This window comes from Haliotis rufescens, unplaced genomic scaffold (genome assembly GCF_023055435.1).
Source record: "Haliotis rufescens isolate VD_foot unplaced genomic scaffold, xgHalRufe1.0.p SCAF_10, whole genome shotgun sequence".
In the NCBI taxonomy this organism is placed as follows: Eukaryota; Metazoa; Mollusca; class Gastropoda; order Lepetellida; family Haliotidae; genus Haliotis; species Haliotis rufescens.
Window position 1 is genome coordinate 8,396,606 of NW_025963780.1, and position 24,039 is coordinate 8,420,644.

The 24,039-nt window shown below is 36.8% G+C and overlaps 1 protein-coding gene across 5 annotated transcripts in view; it reads left to right on the forward strand.

Moving 5' to 3' along the window:
* LOC124118623 (probable serine carboxypeptidase CPVL) overlaps positions 1-24,039 on the forward strand; it is a 95,188-nt gene that overhangs the window by 30,337 nt on the left and 40,812 nt on the right. For all 5 annotated transcript variants that reach the window (XM_048386735.1, XM_048386734.1, XM_048386733.1 and 2 more), the window contains 2 exons: positions 2,362-2,420; positions 20,895-20,974. In XM_048386735.1, coding sequence (XP_048242692.1) covers positions 2,362-2,420; positions 20,895-20,974 — 139 coding nt within the window. The remainder of the gene's footprint in view (positions 1-2,361; positions 2,421-20,894; positions 20,975-24,039) is intronic.

The following is a 24,039-nucleotide window of genomic DNA, read 5'->3' on the forward strand; positions in this document are numbered from 1 at the left end:
TATAACACTTTAACATGGTCTATGATTAACTTTTGACTTTTTCTGTATTCATATTTTAATTTTATTGATAACACCACACAATTCCTCCTTGAACATTATGATTGAAACTCTATAATGACTTCAAATTATTAGTACAGCAGATTGAATGAGAATAAATAATAAATGAAATATAGAAGATACAAGTGATTGTCCCTTATCAGCCACTATGTTTGAATTGTTTGCATTACAAAGAATAAGGGTGAAACGATACACTGATATTCCGATGCATCGCAATACTTGACCGATACGATACACGATACTCGTGGGCCTATTTATCGATACGCCACAATGCGAAACACAAATCTTAAATACAGTCTTCCTCGCTTTTGCACCCTTCAATTAAGCGCTAACTGAGTTGTAGTGCACAGTATTGCATAGCTCCCAAAACTTACCTACATTTTTAATAAGCTCAAGTTTTACACTGACACAATGTTTTTCCCCATTTCATAAAACATCACCACGAGCCTGAAATACCAGTCCGACTTGTTAAAAGTCATATTTGTGGCAATTTGACAGCTAGACACCAAAGTGCTATGGTTCTTGTAATTTTAAATATATATAGTAAAGCCTGCAACTAAAGTAACACAACATTAGAATATATTATTCCTGATAAAACAATAATTTCAATTTCTTCTGACCATTGCATAAAAATTCTGAAACGTTCATCGTGGATCAGCTACAGACCCACATAGACACAATCCAAGGAGACTATTCATATCCTGCAAGCCTCTTTCCAACAAGGACATCATCAAGGCTACGGCAACAGGGTGGCTTAAGTCTACCTTTGCAGCGAGTTATACGCAGACACAGAATTCCACTCCCAGTCTTGGATCCTGCTCGTCTCATGAGATCAGAGCCCTAGCCACGAGTCTCGCTTCATGGACATCCGTTCGGTGGAACAAGTGGTGTCTAGCTGTCAAATGGCCTCACAAAACACTGTCACCAGCTTTTACTTGTGTGACGTGCAGCTGGACCTAGAGGGCATATCTCCCTTGGGCCCATTGTCATGGCACAAACTATCATCAAACAAATAGTTTCCTCCTTCTATTTAAAAAAAAAAAAAATGAGGTGGGGGGGCGAGGATCCAACAACAGCAGCATCAGAGGGTAGTACATACCTGACTTTAATATTATCCATATTATTTATCCATAAGTGCCCCCGACGGATATCTGTTGGCTTTATCCACACTCCGGCACAATGATGACTCAAAGTATTACACGTCTGCCACAGGCTGATTTGCATATCATGAGACCGGACTTTATCTCTTGTTTGTAAACTGAAATAAGAAAAGACAGGCCTAATGCAAGCTTTTCAGTGTGCTTTACATTTTGTTATTATGTAGATATGCTGTTACAACTGCGACAGTAATGTGTATGGCAATATAGCTTTACAAATCCAAGTGACCATATCGCTAGCTCTCTGTAGGGCTTAGCTTACAGCAAGTGGAAGATAAATAGGCAAATGGAAATAGTTTTTCATGTTTTAGGATATTTACTCAATGAAAGTTGGTTATCTAAATGTGTAGACTCATCCAAAATAAAACAGACAAAAAAAAGTGAATGGATTTTGAAAGTTGTGATGATATGACAGAGGTAGGAGAGTGTTTGGCTTCATACAACCGAGGCATATTTATATTGTAATCTAGGTTTTGATACTGGCTTCTAATCTAATCAAACTGGCAATCAGTATTTTGCTACTCATCAGTAAGAAGAATACACAAGCTTTCTCTTCATTTTGCCTCTTATGAAAAGCATGACTGACACCTGTTTACTCTGCGCACTCTCGGATACACATTACAGAGCTTTGTTGTTTTGGTTTGAGAATTAAATTGGGCATGTGACCTCATGCTTGGAAATTGTTTCATGCATGATTTAAAAACACACAGATGGATGTACTGTTCCTTTAATGTTGTTAGCTCCTAGAAACACTTGACTTTCTGTCATTAGTTGTACTGCAGAAGACAACATTAGGAATTATATTGATAGATAGTGGTGATGTGTGCTGTGACTTGATTTGGTGAAATCTAAATGTTTATGATATGAGTACCGGTACATGTTTGGGAAAGTGTTGGGGTATTCAGGAAAGTCGGATATGGGACTGTTTCCATTTTTTTCATGTAAGGCAGACACCTTTCAAGTGAGGTACTGTAACTCCTTGGTGAACGTGGTAGCTCAATGGTAAGTTAATATACAACACAACTGAAACAGTAGAATCCAGTTTTATTCACTCACTCACTCACTCACTCACACACTTTCTGTGACATTTTGGCTGGTTACTTATGTATATGTTAACTTTTTCTCCACCTCCTCTTTCTCTCTCCAGTGCAGAGGCGAAATATCACCTGGAACAGCAAGTACTCCATGCTGTATATTGACAACCCTGTGAGTATGTAATACACCACTAAATGACATATGTCATGCCTGAACACATATTATACACAACAAAATGACATTGTCATCCCTGAACGCATGTTATACACCACACAATGACATTGTCATCCCTGAACGCATGTTATACACCACACAATGACATATGTCATGCCTGAACGCATGTTATACACCACACAATGACATATGTCATGCCTGAACACATATTATACACCACACAATGACATTGTCATCCCTGAACGCATGTTATACACAACACAATGACATATGTCATCCCTGAACGCATGTTATACACCACACAATGACATATGTCATGCCTGAACACATATTATACACAACACAATGACATATGTCATCCCTGAACACATGTTATACACCACACAATGACATATGTCATCCCTGAACACATGTTATACACCACACAATGACATGTCATGCCTGAACACATGCTATACAACACACAATGACATATGTCATCCTAGAACACATGTTATACACCACACAATGACATATGTCATCCTAGAACACATATTATACACAACACAATGACATATGTCATGCCTGAACACATGTTATACACCACACAATGACATGTCATCCCTGAACACATGTTATACACCACACAATGACATATGTCATCGTTGAACACATGTTATACACCACACAATGACATATGTCATCCTAGAACACATGTTATACACCACACAATGACATATGTCATCCCTGAACACATATTATACACAACACAATGACATATGTCATGCCTGAACACATATTATACACCACACAATGACATGTGTCATGCCTGAACACATGTTATACACCACACAATGACATGTCATCCCTGAACACATGTTATACACCACACAATGACATATGTCATCGTTGAACACATGTTATACACAACACAATGACATGTGTCATCCCTGAACACATGTTATACACCACACAATGACATATGTCATCCCTGAACACATATTATACACAACACAATGACATATGTCATCCCTGAACACATATTATACACAACACAATGACATGTGTCATCCCTGAACACATGTTATACACCACACAATGACATATGTCATCCCTGAACACATGTTATACACCACACAATGACATGTGTCATGCCTGAACACATGTTATACACCACACAATGACATGTCATCCCTGAACACATGTTATACACCACACAATGACATATGTCATCGTAGAGCACATGTTATACAACACACAATGACACTGTCATGCCTGAACACATATTATACACCACACAATGACATGTGTCATGCCTGAACACATGTTATACACCACACAATGACATGTCATCCCTGAACACATGTTATACACCACACAATGACATATGTCATCGTTGAACACATGTTATACACAACACAATGACATGTGTCATCCCTGAACACATGTTATACAACACACAATGACATGTCATCCCTGAACACATGTTATACACCACACAATGACATTGTCATCCCTGAACACATGTTATACACAACACAATGACATATGTCATCGTAGAACACATATTATACACCACACAATGACATATGTCATCCTAGAACACATGTTATACACCACACAATGACATATGTCATCCCTGAACACATGTTATACAACACACAATGACATATGTCATCCTAGAACACATGTTATACACCAAACAATGACATATGTCATCCCTGAACACATGTTATACAACACACAATGACATATGTCATGCCTGAACACATGTTATACACCACACAATGACATTGTCATCCCTGATCACATGTTATACACCACACAATGACATATGTCATGCCTGAACACATGTTATACACCACACAATGACATATGTCATCCCTGATCACATGTTATACACCACACAATGACATATGTCATGCCTGAACACATGTTATACACCACACAATGACATGTGTCATCCCTGAACACATGTTATACAACACACAATGACATATGTCATCCTAGAACACATGTTATACACCACACAATGACATTGTCATCCCTGAACACATGTTATACACCACACAATGACATATGTCATGCCTGAACACACATTATACACCACACAATGACATATGTCATCCCTGATCACATGTTATACACCACACAATGACATATGTCATGCCTGAACACATGTTATACACCACACAATGACATATGTCATGCCTGAACACATGTTATACACCACACAATGACATATGTCATGCCTGAACACACATTATACACCACACAATGACATTGTCATCCCTGATCACATGTTATACACCACACAATGACATATGTCATGCCTGAACACATGTTATACACCACACAATGACATATGTCATGCCTGAACACATGTTATACACCACACAATGACATGTGTCATCCCTGAACACATTTTATACACAATACAATGACGTGTCATCCCTGATCACATGTTATACAACACATATGTCATCATAGAACACATGTTATACACAACACAATGACATGTGTCATCCCTGATCACATGTTATACAACACACAATGACATATGTCATCGTAGAACACATGTTATACAACACACAATGACATATGTCATCGTAGAACACATGTTATACACCACACAATGACATATGTCATCCCTGAACACATGTTATACACCACACAATGACATATATCATCCCTGAACACATTTTATACACAACACAATGACGTGTCATCCCTGATCACATGTTATACAACACACAATGACATATGTCATCGTAGAACACATGTTATACACCACACAATGACATATGTCATCCCTGAACACATGTTATACAACACACAATGACGTGTCATCCCTGAACACATGTTATACACCACAGAATGACATGTGTCATCCCTGAACACATGTTATACACCACACAATGACATATGTCATCCCTGAACACATGTTATACACAACACAATGACATGTGTCATCCCTGATCACATGTTATACAACACACAATGACATATGTCATCGTAGAACACATGTTATACAACACACAATGACATATGTCATCGTTGAACACGTTACACAACACACAATGACATATGTCATCCCTGAACACATGTTATACAACACACAATGACATATGTCATCGTAGAACACATGTTACACAACACACAATGACATATGTCATCCCTGAACACATGTTATACAACACACAATGACATATGTCATCCCTGAACACATTTTATACACAATACAATGACGTGTCATCCCTGATCACATGTTATACAACACATATGTCATCATAGAACAGATGTTATACACAACACAATGACATGTGTCATCCCTGATCACATGTTATACAACACACAATGACATATGTCATCGTAGAACACATGTTATACAACACACAATGACATATGTCATCGTAGAACACATGTTATACACCACACAATGACATATGTCATCCCTGAACACATTTTATACACAACACAATGACGTGTCATCCCTGATCACATGTTATACAACACACGATGACATATGTCATCGTAGAACACATGTTATACACCACACAATGACATATGTCATCCCTGAACACATGTTATACAACACACAATGACGTGTCATCCCTGAACACATGTTATACACCACACAATGACATGTGTCATCCCTGAACGCATGTTATACACCACATAATGACATATGTCATCCCTGAACACATGTTATACACAACACAATGACATGTGTCATCCCTGATCACATGTTATACAACACACAATGACATATGTCATCGTAGAACACATGTTATACAACACACAATGACATATGTCATCGTAGAACACATGTTATACAACACACAATGACATATGTCATCGTAGAACACATGTTACACAACACACAATGACATATGTCATCCCTGAACACATGTTATACAACACACAATGACATATGTCATCGTAGAACACATGTTACACAACACACAATGACATATGTCATCCCTGAACACATGTTATACAACACACAATGACATATGTCATGCCTGAACACATGTTATACAACACACAATGACATATGTCATCGTAGAACACATGTTATACACCACACAATGACATATGTCATCCTAGAACACATGTTATACAACACACAATGACATATGTCATCGTAGAACACATGTTATACACCACACAATGACATATGTCATGCCTGAACACATGTTATACACCACACAATGACACTGTCATGCCTGAACACACATTATACAACACACAATGACACTGTCATGCCTGAACACATGTTATACAACACACAATTTACATATGTCATCGTAGAACACATGTTATACACCACACAATGACACTGTCATCCCTGAACACATGTTATACACCACACAATGACATATGTCATCCCTGAACACATGTTATACACCACACAATGACATATGTCATGCCTGAACACATGTTATACACCACACAATGACATATGTCATCCCTGATCACATGTTATACACCACACAATGACATATGTCATGCCTGAACACATGTTATACAACACACAATGACATATGTCATCCCTGATCACATGTTATACACCACACAATGACATATGTCATGCCTGAACACATGTTATACACCACACAATGACATATGTCATCCCTGATCACATGTTATACACCACACAATGACATATGTCATGCCTGAACACATGTTATACAACACACAATGACATATGTCATCCCTGATCACATGTTATACACCACACAATGACATATGTCATGCCTGAACACATGTTATACACCACACAATGACATATGTCATCCCTGATCACATGTTATACACCACACAATGACATGTGTCATCCCTGATCACATGTTATACACCACACAATGACATATGTCATCCCTGATCACATGTTATACACCAAACAATGACATGTGTCATACTCTAAATCTTGAAATTAGCATGAGCGTGAATTTAATGTGAAAAATGCGAGAGGTCTTTGCTTGCATTATTAAACATTGCATTTACTGGTATATCAACAATAAAACATTTTAGCAGAAATACCAACTTAGACATACGCTGAAAACAAGCAACTATGTATTCCACACCACTTTTTATTGAGCAGCACTTAAATTGTAACAAGTATATAAACAAGGTCAATCAAACACTAATTACATCCTGTGAATTGTCACTGCCTGGGTCAAGACAAGAGTTCTACTCACTCATGTCATCACTGATCACACCTGCAAGTCCAGACAGATGCCACCCACGCAACATGGTGTCTTTGCAAGTGCGGTGCTATTTGGTTAGTGATTGGATTAATTGGATTAATGTAAGGTAGGATTAAGGTGAGTATTCTCCTGTAAACTTGACAGAGGACATTTTCTTCAGGTATAAATCCACTGATGCTTGTGTTGAGGTAGCAGTGGGCTACAAGCCCTCCAAAACAAAAATACCAAAAAACGACCTAAATTAATAAACCAAATACTTAAAAGCTCCAACGACCTAACAAAAGCAGGCAAACAAATAACCTTCTTGTGGATCCCCCCCCACGTAGGAATTTACGGCAACGAAAGCGCCGATAAAGCAGCTAAATTATCCCTCAAAATACCAGAAATAAGCCTAAACCTACCCATCTCAAAATCAGAAATTAAAAGTGTAAACAAACAAAAAATAACCAAAAAATGGCATAATCAATATCAAAACTCAAATAGCCAAATCCAAAAAGTGCTCAGAAAACCACTAGCCAAACCTAAAATCCTACACCCCTCAAAAAAAATTGACAGATTAATTACAAAACTCCAAACAGGACACACGAACCTAAATAACCACCTAAAACAACTTAAAAGACACACCACAGGCAACTGCCCCCACTGCAAACAACCCGAAACCACAGAACACGCACTCATCCACTGCACCCACTACCAAACACACAGAACCACACTACAAACCAACCTCAATCTAAATAAGGTTCCTACTCTAGATGAAATACTAAACCCTCAAAATAAACTAGAAAACTTCAAGGCCCTAGGCGTATTCCTAATCAAAACAGGCCTAATCAAGCGCATCTAAAAACTAATTAATCTACCAATCCAAAATCCAATAAACATACATACACCCACCTCACCCGGCTCCCTTAGTTCCCTCCTCCACCCACCTCGGCATTGATTCCAAATTTTAAAATTTCAAAAAATCGATATAAGCAACCCCTAAAAGCCCCCTCTTGGGTTGCACACACCACTTTCACCCTTCTCGGAATACACTAAATGGTCTGGCCAGGCCCGTGTGCGAAATACGCTACAGTCGGAAAGCGCACGTTAAATCTTCTATATCAGTCAGTCAGTCAGTTGAGGTAGCTCCAGTAGCTCCTCCAACCACTCAAAACACATACAAGACACCATAAAAACACAACCCAAATACCAAAATAGAACCCCACACACACACTTATACCCATCAACAAACTCATTAACATACATGAACTCAAACAGCAATAAAAAACAAAAACACATCCCCAGCCACTGGACTAGACAACATTAGCTACAAAATCCTTAATCGAAAACCTATCAAAATTCAAAAACTACTCTTACAACTATACAATCAAATTTGGACCTCTGGCTATCTCCTCAAAACATGGAAAAATGCACTGGTGGTGCCCGTGCTGAAACCAGGGAAACCCCCAAATGACCCTGATTCCTACCGCCCCATCTCTCTCATCACATATATGTAAAATCATGGAGTCAACGCCACGACGTTAAGACAGTTCAAGCACAAAAACAATACACTGTGGCCATATTTATTGACTTTTCTAAAGCATTTGACATGGTTTGGCACAAAGGCCTTATTCAAAAATTACTAGACAAAGCCATAGATGGAAGAATTCTAAATTTCATTCACTCATTCCTAAGCAACAGAAACATAACAGTAAAATCAAACAACACACTATCTGACCTCCACCCACTTGAAAATGGCACCTCCCAGGGAAGTATCCTGTCCCCCACACTATTTAATCTCATGATTGATGACATCTTTCCAAAACTCCCCAACAATATAACTACAGCAAAATTCGCTAACAACATCTCATTCTGGACGTCATCAACTTCAATAAAACAAATTGAAAAAAGAATCAAACCCATCCTTTTGGACCTAGAACACTGGGCTTTCCAATGGGGGTTCAAAATTAATACCAAAAAAAACATCGGCTTACTATTAAAAAAATCCCACATGCCAAATTTAACACCAAAACTCACACTTAATGTAGAAGTTATTAAATTCCAAAAAGAATCAAAATTCTTAGGAGTCACATTTGACCAACATCTCACATGGGCTCCCCACATTCATAATGTGGTCAATTCATGTCAAAAAGACATCAACCTCACTGGGGAGCTGACAAACAAACACTTATTAACATATACAAAACTCTTATACAAGCAAAAATAGATTATGCTGCTCCAGTCCTTCACTCAAAAAAAAAGGCTCAATTCTATTCAGTACAAAGCACTTAAGATAGCCCTGGGCACCAGAGCTGGCACCTCCCTAAACACATTACAAATCCTTACAGGCACTACATCCATACAACTTAAACGACACCAATCAATACTCAACTACTGGGCTAGGGCACAACATAACCCATTCTTAAACAAATAACACTGAAATACCAAAATGCTAGACCCGCCACCATAAAAAAATTCAAGAACAATAAACACATAGACCCTTTTATTCCCCACCTATACAACCTCATAAAAACTTACAAACTAGAACATATCATCCACACACCAAACAATACATACATCCATGACCTCCCCCCCCCCCCCCCCCCCCGAAACAGACACAGCCCTAACCATAACATTAAAAAAAACACAACAAACTCACAAACACAGAAAAAGGCACAATATCACTCAACTACATCCAAGACAACTGGCTGGAACACACACACATATACACAGATGCATCACATAAAAAAAACAACAGGGCTGGGTATCCACATAACACAGCCTTCATCAATCACCAAAAAATACCACTACACAAACTATACTCACACAAATACAGCAGAATTACTAGCCCTACTACAAGCATACCACCAAGCTGAAACAACAAACCAAAACAAAATCATCATTATCTCTGACTCACTAAATTCAATACAACAAATCGGAGACAAAACACTCAAAAACCAGACCTGACCTAATTAACCAGATAGTAAACAACCACTCAAAACTAAACACAGCAAATAAAACAATAACACTAGTGTGGGTACCCAGCCACACAGGCATACCAGGAAATGAAATCACAGATCAAACAGCAAAAGCAGCAACAAATGAACAGTCACCCACAATACAATTCCATACAAGCAAAGCCGAAACAAAAACATTAATTAAACACACTATAAAACAAAAAAGCTTCCAAAATAATATACAAAAATGCAAATCACAATGGATAAAAACACTGTTCACCACCCCAATTACAAAATGCAAAAACTATACAAACTCCATTCTAGCAGATAAAATCATAAACAGAATACATAGCAACCAAACCAACTTAAAGGAAACACTTCATAAACAAAACAGACATCCAAATCCAAACTGCACTCACTGTAACACCACAGAAGACATAAATCACATATTCAACATCTGTACCAAGTATAAACAACAACAACAAACACTATACAACTCCCTCCCACCCAACTACAAAAACAATATCACCATACTATTTAAACCAAACAACCCCCCAGCCACCTACCTACAAATAGCCACTTTCCTTAAAACACAAACTTAATAGCAAAACTTTAGACCATCCCAAACAAATTCACTGTCTAAATCTCCACTATATTAGCAACTTTTCAGATTCGGATCGGGATCCAAATTCTCAGCGGGGATTGTCTTCTACGACGTCCGCACTTCAAATTCCGCCATAACCAGACACATTTAAAGAATAGCCGTTTATCCAGCCACTCGCCCAAGGTCAGGGACACCACTGACACTGCCACACGCACCTCGACTGAGCCTACATCCACACACACCCCACGCTAGGCCCCAGTTTATTAGCTTAGGTAACCCACCCTTATCCATTATTAATTTATCTTCTACTATTATCTATTTTTCTTATTATATATTAAAATATCAGCTTAACTGATCTCTATTTTTATTTTTATTCTAATCTATTTCACCTTTTATCCCTATTTACACTGGTTAATGTAGGACTTTACAATCTCATTTGGCATCCCTTTGCCTCTTCAACCCAAACCCCTCTTCTCTCTTATTTTAACCCCCTTCATTTACAGTTTTTTGGGCTAGATGTTTATTATTATTACCACTATTTATTGTTTGATACGACCCGTCTGCCCCTAGTGCGAAATAGCCAGAGGCTGAAGCGCTCTTAAAATCATAAACTATTGTATTGTATTCAGGGATGCACAAAAAAGCGATAATTACAAACAGATAAAACAAATAATTAAAAACGCCAATAATCTCTGTAAACTAGGTAAAGACATAGAAATAGTTTGGATCCCTGCCCACGTTGGAGTGTCTGGCAACGAACACGCAGACAAAGCAGCCAAATCAGCACTAAAATTAGAAGAAGTAAGCATCAACCTACCAATATCAAAAAACGAAATTAAAAGTATCACAAAGGAGAAAATCTTCCAAAATTGGCAAAAGAACTATCAGAAATCTGATTGCAAACTAAAACACCTACTACAAAAGCCACTCAAAAAAACAAAAATCCATCATAAAACCCAAAAAATCGACAGAGTAATAACTAAACTACAAACAGGCCACACTAAGTTAAACTCCCACCTACACCAAATTAAAAAACACCAAACTGGTAAATGCCCCCACTGCAACTTAAAAGAAACGCCTGAACACGTAATACTATATTGAGCACATTACCAACAACACAGAACAACACTCCGATCCACACTAAATTGCAACAATCAAATGACACTAGCAACGGTACTAAACCCCCTAAAAGACTTACAAACCTTTAAAGCACTAGGCATATATCGAATGAAAACAGGCCTACTTGGCCGCATTTAAAAATATAAGTACAACAAACAAGCTGCCAATAACCCTAAATTTCTAAACCTATAAAAACACACAAACTCCTTTTAGTCTCCCCCCTCCACCTTTTGCATGGCATATTTCAAAATTCCAAAATTGTTTTCCAAATTAAGTAAGCAACCCTAAAAAGCTCCACCTAGGTTGCCTCACCTTTTCGGACATACCCTTTTGGACCAAACACCAAATGGCCTGGCGGGCCTGTGCGCGAACACAAGAAAAAATACCCATATATACAAAATATACAATTTTGTATATTTGATATTTCCAAAATATACAATTTTGTATAGTTGGTATTTCCAAAATATACAATTTTGTATATATGGTTAGATTTTACCACTGCTTCATTCAATTTCCTCACCTCTTATAGAATGTTTCACATAATATGTGGTTGCAAAATTTACTAATGATACCGAACAGTATAATTATTGCATGTGACAATAATGCTTTAATACTATTTTCATTATGACAACTATATGATGTTATGAAATAATTTGTATTTCGTTATGTTTTACAGATCTTAATAACAGTTTGATCAATATAAAATGCGTACGCCAGCAACAAGTAGTTGAAAGTAGTTTTAAACATTGATGTTTATCGTTCCAAAGCTCTGTTCTCCAGCTCAGTTCATCTTTGTTTACGAGAACGTTTTTAATATGGGCAATTTTCTTCTTTCGGGACATTGGAGCAGTCATAATATTCATAACATCATAAATATTAAGATTACAGGCAATTTTAACAACTTTAGTACTCCATGAACCTTTACATAGTAACCATTTTCTTCATCAAAGCGTTACAAGTACTGTTATGAAATCTTGGGGTAGTCTAAAAACATTAGCATGTAATGTAACAAACGGGGAGGAGAGACCCATGTCTCCATTAGTGGCTATACATGGAGGTACCGTTACTAACACCAAGAAATAATTTACCGGCTCTATTGTGGATTAGATTAACGTTTTATCCTCATATACCAGAGCCATAGAACATTACCGGCTCAACAAGACTTTCATACAGTTTCATAAAAAACATCATAAGACATACACCCAACAGAATAAGACAAAGCATGGCTGGCAGAATTGTACAACTCTTTCACAGTTTCACATATCTAGATGCTCGTCAACCCGTAGTCCCAGATAACGATATGATTCTACATAGACCAGTGTTTGTCCAGCGTAGAGGAATCTGGTTAATCTGTATCACTTAACGAGTTTGAATAGCTTACTCTGCCCACAGTCGAGAGCAGCACAGTAATTAGTAGTTTAGACCAGGCGAATACACTGGTCACACTTGACTGGTCTGTCTGATGATTCGGCCACCTGCCAAATGGGATGTCTGACAATTGGGTGTGAACCTTACAGAGGAAGTTATTTTATGAATGCGTCACGTGTTTCAAAAGAGATGACCATTATCTAAGTAAAATACTTCTAAGATCATAAAGGACATAACATTTAATAAAGTGAAATTCATTTTCGACAAACTTTTATGAACAATTTTAAAACAGTGCGGGCAGATTCTATTTTCTAAAAGGTTTGAGGGGGTTGTAAATCGTCCTGTTTCGATCCAGATCTAAAACTAGCTAAAATGCGACGGTGGTCCCTGTATTTAAAACATAAGGAGCAACAACGTTACGATCATGAAAGTTCTTAATGTATTGCCCTTAACGTTATGTTTATCGTTCCAAAGCTCTGTTCTCCAGCTCAGTTCATCTTTGTTTACGAGAACGTTTTTAATATGGGCAATTTTCTTCTTTCGGGACATTGGAGCAGTCATAATATTCATAACATCATAAATATTAAGATTACAGGCAATTTTAACAACTTTAGTACTCCATGAACTTTTACATAGTAACCATTTTCTTCATCAAAGCGTTACAAGTACTGTTATGAAATCTTGGGGTAGTCTAAAAACATTAGCATGTAATGTAACAAACGGGGAGGAGAGACCCATGTCTCCATTAGTGGCTATACATGGAGGTACCGTTACTAACACCAAGAAATAATTTACCGGCTCTATTGTGGATTAGATTAACGTTTTATCCTCATATACCAGAGCCATAGAACATTACCGGCTCAACAAGACTTTCATACAGTTTCATAAAAAACATCATAAGACATACACCCAACAGAATAAGACAAAGCATGGCTGGCAGAATTGTACAACTCTTTCACAGTTTCACATATCTAGATGCTCGTCAACCCGTAGTCCCAGATAACGATATGATTCTACATAGACCAGTGTTTGCCCAGCGTAGAGGAATCTGTTTAATCTGGTTAATCTGACTGTTGGAATATTATCTATGCATTATCCTGTCTATAAATCTAGATATATTTACAATATCATGTATGCATTTTTGAATCATTGTATTCCGGAGTGGTCTTCATATAAACTTCTTGACCAATCCGCTTCATGTACATTTTCAGAAAAACATAACATAACATGGGAATACCGTTCGAATTGAGCCTCGCTCAATTTCCCTGTGCGCTGTGATTTTTTATTTTATTTTTTTAAATGAAAATTTTACAGGGACTAGCTGTGCTACCACACATGTTAAACCATTTTTACAGTTTTGTCTAATTTTAGCGATAATGAAAACTGAGTAGAGATAAGATATATTGATGAACAACGTCTTTATTACAGTTAGGAGCGACGCTTAGGTGTATGTTGTAACACCATTATCAAGCAAGTGATGTTGTTCATCCACAGATCTTATCCTCTCTCAATACTCCAACTTCTAAATTCCTCGCAAAGAAGATAATGATACTTGTTTTGAATCTTGCCATCGTACAAAATATTCTTCGCACAGTATTCAAGAAACAATGTAATATTAATATCATACTACGCCATCAATATATGTTGTGCAATATTTGAGAGGTTGGCGCCTGTCGGGACGGTGTGAGATGCTAAAACTGTTCTTGTATAGTCTAGTATCCTTTGGCTAGTGACAGCTACCACTGTTTATTCCCATTCAAGTTGCTAACGGTGTTTCATCTAAACAGTATTATGGGAACGGAAATTAAAACATTACTTCATTCGTTATGCTACCATTTTTGAATATATGTCCATGAGATTAATCTGTTCATTTTTCCGTATTTTTATTACGGAACTTATAGCTTTGTGTGGCACAAACGATCAAATAGTAAGATGACTACAATTAAAGGGCATTAATAACGAGAGGCTGTTCACATATATGTACATCATATATGTATCACGCGAATCATTTCTGGTTTTACTCGATGTAAGAGCTAGAAACGTTACCTACTTCCGGCGCAGCGGTTCTAGATGTTGGCGCTATCTAGATTGGGTCCCTGACACATGCAGCTCTATTTGATGGGTGTATTGTACTTAATAAGCTGAACTTTTATAAATCTATTTTTTGCAAATATATACTGGTCACTCCAACTAATCATTGTTACTAAAATATATAGGATTGTTGTCTATAACGTGTCCATTCGTATGTCTGTTTTACGTCTGTTCTACTAATTATTGACACTAAGAAACTCGTACAATTTTTTAAATCATTACTAAACGTGTTGTACTTGTCTACATCTGAATTGAAAAGTGGGAGAAAAGTTGCTTACTGTATTTTGCCGCCTTTGATGGTTCTGATGATCAAGATGACAACGTCAAAATCTAAGTGTTCAGGAGTCGATGAGGATTCAGGAGTTTTTGAATTGATGCAGAATCAAGGTTGGGGGTTATTATAGGCCTAATAGTGCACCACGTGATTTATGTCCAGGCCCCCGTGACATGCAGTTGTCATGTGACATGTAATTAACTAATTGAATTGCAAAAACAATTCCGACAGCAAATAACCGCATCCACAACAACAATGTGTGGATGCAAAGAAAGAAACCATTTTAAACCCCTTTCTGTATATTTGTATTTGTATTCCTTTCTGAAACTATCATTCTACAAACAGTTGTGTTCACCGCCCATTGTGATACTTCTACTTAAGAAAATAAAAAAGGATGTTTATTTAGTCATTTGACATGCGTTCATTGTAAACAAGGATTAGTGTGAAAGGATTATTAAGTTTGTCATCCAGTATAATGCACTTCCTCGATTAGCATAATTAGAACAGAGTTTGTAATTAGTTATATCCTGACTCCAGTTAACCAAGGCAGCTACATCAGTTGTGATTTATGAATTTGTGGAATCTTAATGAAAATAACGACCGCCTGTCACAAAAATGCAAACGAACATTGAACACGCACAGTTGCAGATTTTCCTTTCGTACATTTGAGGGTGAACGTGAACGAAGCCGTGCAAGATGCTTTACAGCGATTTGTCTTCAGAACACATATTGAGCTCAGGTAAGTTTATTAATGATGATATTTTCATCCACTCATAGATATGGCGATCATGAGCGCTGACACTATATGTATTCGCAATAGAACATTTGGAAGACTAGACACAAATTGAGTCACAATATGACAACATCAAATCAAAGAATTTGTTTAATGCAACAGATTTAAGGCATTGAAATTGTACATTATTATAAAATACATGAGTGTCGCTACGTCTCATGTCAAATACATCAATGAATTCTTTATAAAAAAAATTAATTTAATATTACTATGAATTTATAGCTAAAATTATGGAGTCTTGCATGTCGAGCCAACAAACTATAGTACATATTATTCACCTTGGAATTTCTGTTTACTGTGCTTGTGGTGGGGTCAACCCTATTCCCAAAATGGACAGTTCCAAATACTACTGCATAAAATATTAATGCCAATTTGGAGAAAATTACCAAATGAATGAATGCAAGTAAAACTTAATCCAGGGAAAAAGAAAACTGTTCAATATCACGTCAAAGTGTGCCCAAGTGCAAAACCTAATCTTAAAATGAAAGGACTTTGGTATTAATATTTCAGTCAGATTATGATATTGGCGAGTTAACGAGGTAAGCCCTATGATTAATTGTCTTAAATACCTTTCTGGTGTCCACCGCCGTGAACCATACTCAATCACTCAGATAAATAACCCCTTTTACATAAGTCATGAACAAGCATATATATATTGCCAATATTTTGCTCCCATGTTTTGGATAATTGTACCAAAGAAAAAGAATTAATCATAGAATGTCTACACATTAATTCATTACGGACGCTGAAATAATGCCGATGAGACGTTAATTTTTACCTCGCCCACTCACTGATTACGGACTATTTGTGGGCCAATAAGAGGTACAAGCCACGTGAAAATGTAGAGTCAGACCAACGTAGCCATTACACCTTTTTACAAGATGGAAAACATCTTTGCTGTTAGTGATTACATATAAAGAAATCTAACCAATTCACAGGCTATACGTTGTAGAACTGAATGCAAGTCATTCCTACCTGATACCATTAATAATTGGAATAGTCACCGGAAAAAGAGGATTATTAAACTTAAACATTGTTATATTCAGTTAAGCCATGATACCAGATTTTGTCACTTTAAACTTCCATCGGCTCAAAAACACATCTCAGATAACACATCATGCATGCTCTTGTGGCTGTCACAATGGTACACTGCATTAATTTTTACACATGCCCCAACTACAATATATTTAGAAACGATTCTTTTCTAAAGGTTAAGTGAGTTTCTAATCAGTGGTTTATTGGAAACAATTTGAACAGTGCCTAATTTAGCTATTTTGAAATCGGCCATGTACATCCGACGTTCGGGTGGATTTGCACATATATAATAACTAGTAGTAAGACTTAATACATACTTTGAGACACGTATTAAGTATTAAAGAGTTAAATAACTTTTCTTAGGAAACCCCTTTCCATCAACCGCACTGTTGACCTATCTTTTTTGTTCTGTTTTGATGTATTGATGTATTATTTAATACAATATGTATATCTCCCCTCATCCCAATGTTAATAAAAGGAAGCTTGGTGGGGACTTTTGGGATATAAGAAATGAATACAGACTGCCATATTGTCTGAATGTCTTAACAATCACCGGGTGTGACAACGTAGACAGGATATCATTCGGGTTTCTCATAATTACTCCATGAGCATGCTTGGTATTGTAGCTTGGGGATATTAAATGTAAGTTTGTTATCAGAGGAGATTGATAGTGAACTTTTAGTACCAGTTAGATATGATATCTATATGACTTCTTTCTGTTTGACAAAGGATTAAGGGTATATGTGTGGGTAATCCTTCCACGCTGATGAAAGAAAGTCACTCTACTAGTTCATGTAATCTACGTCAAATAAGATCAGAACACATGCATTATTACAACATACTCAGGATACCAATAACAACGAAATGTACAAATTAACAAACATGATCAATATTATTATTACATGTTAATGCCATGTATGTAAATATAGCTATATAAGCATATGTTTAATTTTTCAGGTTGTGTGAAGTCGTCCATAAATACAAGAAAACGTATATTTTCCCAAAATTATATTACCCTCAAAAGGGCAATTATATTCATGTTACATTTTTTCAGTCTCTTTTTTAATTCGAATGACGTAACATTTATGTTACTTTGATTTTATTAGACCCATGTTGTTGTTACAGACCCAGGGATTGACTAGGTTCATTACATGTCATAAAAGTGCCGGGACATAATATGGTGGCAATACATTCTCTAATTAACACCTGTCACAAAGGGACGGGCAATTTGGGTTTGTCCTCAGGGAATGTGTTATGCAATTTGTGTATTCACGAAATAACATTCAACAAATTATGTACATGGTCCTGTGATGTAGGATTGATGCATTCGTACTTTTTATAAATAAATGAATTGCATTTTTTTTCTTAACCGTGTGCGAAATACGCATAATGTCGGAAAGCGCAAGTTAAATACTGACTTCATCCCAAAATAAATCACAAACCCTCTCTTATAATTTGTATATTATTCTATATTTTAATTATGTAAATCACGTTCCTGTCACTTTTAAGAATACGTTAGTCACTCAACCAATTCCATTATTATTTTCCCAAAGATCAAAGATTAAAGCAGTTATCAAGATTTATTTTCCGTATCTTTAAAAATACTTAATCTTTACATTGAAACTGCCATCATGATGTATTATTATTATTATTATTATTTTTACTATTATTATTGATGTACATATGGTTTGCACCCAACCATGCGCGTGCCAAATGATACAGCGTCAAGCTTTTAGAGCGCTAACTAAGTTTTCAAAAGTAGAAATTAAGCCAAATGAATATATATCAAGTTTCCTTTTGCTAGAACATATGCATGCTGTTGTGTTTTTTCAAGGTAATCTTCGTTCTCGCATTGATAACAATATTTAAAGAACAAGTATTATAAAATATAATACGGGAATATATTACACACGTTATTTACGCATCCGGTTGCTCATAATACAATTTTCCCCAAGGACTACCGTTTTACAAAACGTGATTTTCCGCGTTTCCGCCGAGATTTCACATTTTAACAATGTATATCTACAATGAAACCGACAGCTCAGAACAAACCAAATTCAACACTTTTAAGTAGTGATAAAATAGTTTTCATCCTCTGTGCAATCCACTCTGTTGGCATATGTGCACGAGAGCATGTTACAAAACACATCGCGGCCTCCCCGTAAAACAAATCCAAGCTCAAACACTTTCAATACAGAAGTTACCGCCAAAGCAATCGCCCCCGACAGCTAATCCCCTCTGTGCATTTGACCATAAAGTCTACTCACATACCAAGCACCGCGCCAGGAAAAGTACCAGACGCCTCAACCGCCCACCCGTCAATATCATTGCAAGGACAGTATGTACTCCCGCTAACAGTGTGGAGTACTAATTAAACCTTCCAGTAATGTTACCCGCCACTAAATCAGTTTTTTGTAACTTGCTGATACTATTTTGCACATACAAAACATTTATAGAGCAATACATAGCAATTATCCTCCTTTACCAACATATACAAAGAAACACAGTGCTCAACTTAAAACACTTCAATTTGCACATATATCATAATTATACACAAATACATAATAATTATCTCCCTTTACCAATATATACAAACAAAACAAATTTGGATACACCATATATACAAATTTGTATATTTTGTATATGTCATATATACAAACTTGTATATTTTGTATATATCATCTTTCCAATCTTGTATATCCTTTGGAAATATCATCTTTCCAAAGGATATACAAGCTTGTATATATGGATTTTTTTTGCAGTGGAAATACGCATATGTTGGAAAGCGCACGTTAAATTCCTAATTTAAGTAAGTTACAGAGTTTGTTAAGTACATAAATTTTATATGATAATATATAGGAGATAAATTGGGGAATTTTTAACAGTTCATGTTCGTTATAAACCGTGTTCTACTGTATAAGAAAAGGTTTAGTAAATAATTTCAACAGACTTGAGTCGTTGTCTTAGTGTGAATCTGACATTGAAAGGGAGAGGTGTATTGGTCAACAGAAGAAAGATCATCCTGCTAGAATATTGGATTATTTGTTATTTGTTTTCAGGTAGGAACTGGTTTCAGCTTCACAGGAGAAGATTCTGGCTATGCTACTAATGAGGAAGATGTGGGAAGAGATTTATACAGGTGAGACACTTACATAGCATTGTTATACCTCTATTAACAATCTTGCAATACCATTGGCTAATCCATATCACGTGACAAAACGATACATTGTAATGTAGACCCCCAAATCATGTGACTGATTCTGATCTCGAATATATTGACCTGTCAGGTGATGAATATTGACTCGTCTGCTAGAAAACAAGATGGCGTCTGGTACGAACATTTCACGGTTCACAGCTAAGTTATTATGATGAAACAGAAGATGGTTTGAAGACTGTATAAATTTTAAAGTGAATTTTATCGTAAAACAAATGATTACCCTTGACGAGGTTAATATGTGAAAACAAGGACCCTCGGACCCGACCCTTTCGGCCTGTGGTCAGACCACCTCAGGGGTTTGGTCCTTGAGTCCTTGGGTCCTTGTTTTTGCATATTGACCTTGTCAAGGGTATTTTTTGTGTAGTATTCAGGGTGCTCACTTGTGTCTTGTCAAGTAGACTCAGCTTTACTGGAGAAAGCGGATGACTTGGATTGGGTCAATACTGAGTTGTTAATTAGGAGATAAACATACTGTGTTTTCAATGTAGAGCTAGGTTACCTGTAGATTTAACGGCGCTAAATTGAATTTGGAACTTAACGCGCAGCATGAGGTTTCAAAAGTTAAATTTAGCGTGGTTAAATCTACAGGTAGCCTAGCTCTACATTGAACACACAATATGTTTATCTCCATTCTACCAAGACTAAATAAAACGCAAACTCTTTGGTGGTAGTAAATATACTGAGTGAAGCGGCATGGGTTGAGACCAGTGTTTTGAGTGGGTTATCGATCCGGATTACGAAATCACCGAACAAATTATGGTGCTGTGTATACTCAAGCAGTTTGTTTACACCGTAATACTTCACTCGAACATATGACAGGCATTGAAAGCATATAAGCACAGCAACTTGGTAAGCTTACATGGGGTGAGCATCCCTAAAGAAAACGAAGCAAGCTTTGCAAGGCTTTCGCTCTACATTGCACATCACCATTATGATGTCATATGGCTCATTGTGACGCAAAAGATATGACGTCACAGTTGTATACAGTAAAGTACCAAAATTCCAAGCTCTCTGTTGTCTCCAAAACGTGAATACATTCCCTGTGTAGATTTCTATCGTGTTTTCTGCATGAAATGTATTGCCACACATCCTTTGAATATTGTAGTAACCGCATCTGTGTATTTTGTAACCTGTAATTGTACTACCTTTGTAGATATAATTATTTAAATATGCCTACCAACAATAACTGAAAATAGTACCATTCTATGAATATTAGCTTCTGCGATGATGCGGCCGTCAAACCAGCAATTTCAATCAGAGGGGGTTTATTGTGATTTAGTAGCCTCTGACTGACCAATCAGAATCGAGTAAATTCCAAATTCATGGTAGAATTGTTGGTTGTGCCCCTCGCAGTTTCCATGTGTCTCACAACATTGCCAGAACAGAATTAAACAACTATACAGGCTACATTCACAAAACATAGTGCACACATTCATTAACAGTAGTTGTGCCTTTTGCTATTTTGGTTTCCGAAACATTTTCCTATAGATACCAGCTTAACTAGCAGCATGTTTGACTTGCGTTCAAATGAGTGTAGGGTTCATTTCCAAAGCAAAAACTGCTCAATATTTTTTCATGAAACTTCAGGCAAGTGCTGAACTAGACCTTTTGTAAATCAGGATTTTTTTAAGAAGCTGCCCCATGGGACAGGACTACTTGACGGTTTGGTTGGAATTTGACCACCACTGCTACTGATTTCTCTAATGTCCCGAAGTTTATTGACTTCAGTCAGAGATCAAGGTAAAGGGTTAAAAAAAATTAACTTTAATTTATCACTGAACTGGGTATGTATCTTCTCTTGACTGGGCCCTGCTTTGAAAACATTTTGGTCACCATAAGTCACGGTCAGCATTCAGATTGTAGAATATGGTTATGTCCATGTCAGTTTCTCTGGCAAGGTTACCGCTACAGTATGGAACTTCATGGTTGCATGTGTCTTACAAATACTACCACATGAAATGGTGTGCCATGTCTATCAAAGGTCAAAGTCTGTGTGGTAATTGTAAACATGGTTGCATCATTCATTGTCAGGTACTGTTGCACTTCTACTGAGACAAATGTTGGATGTTATACTTAGCCTTGAATACAGTCAAGGTCTGGAAGAGATGTTTTTCGACTACTTGTAAATGTTGCTGTTTTATGGGGTACTGATCTCTGAGAGTTCACCGGAACTAGTTGTTGCCTCTGTTATTGTTTTTTCTTGTGGATACCCAAATGATATCCCAGAAATCTCCACCAGTTCGCTCCCTGTGCTACGCCAACGGTAAGTGCATTTGCTGCTTTTATTGACACTTTAAGGGCGTATCGTCACATTAATCAGCAAAATGAAATACAGTTTTGTCTTGAAAATAATAAGGATATGTAGGTATCTTTTGGGGTAGCATCGGTAATGGTGACGAAGTTTGGATAAGTCACTTGCTTGGTATTGTTTGAATTTCGTTTGCACTATTTTGACTTGTAGCTCATACTAAATATTTCACTTAAGCATTCATTATTTAATCGTGTCTAAATGTTAGGCTTGGACCAAGAATTCATGTGACTGCCTGTCCCTGTGGACCGGCAAATAAAGTACCTTATAAATCTTATTGTTGATCAAAACATTGGGTATATTTATATAAGTATAGTTTTCGAACTAAATCAACTTGTCCGTTGCCATTTGGGTTTCTCCTTGTCTATTTTTAGTGCAAGGAAATAATATTTTACTTTGCTTCAAAATATATTTATATTTGTAACGTCTTAGTCGCAAAATATTCAAAAAAAAAGAGAAAATTTTGACTGAACTTTAATGTGTAGATCTCACTAAGTTACTTCAGAGATGACGTCATTGCACTGAACATGAAGTTGAAAGAATTAAAAACAGGTAATTTTCATACATATTTTTATTTGTTGACAAACATTAGGGGGGACTGGTAATTATTAGAGGTGGCAGTCCACCAGTACAGGCAGTTTCACTGAAAATGACTAAAATTTTCACATAGGTAATATAT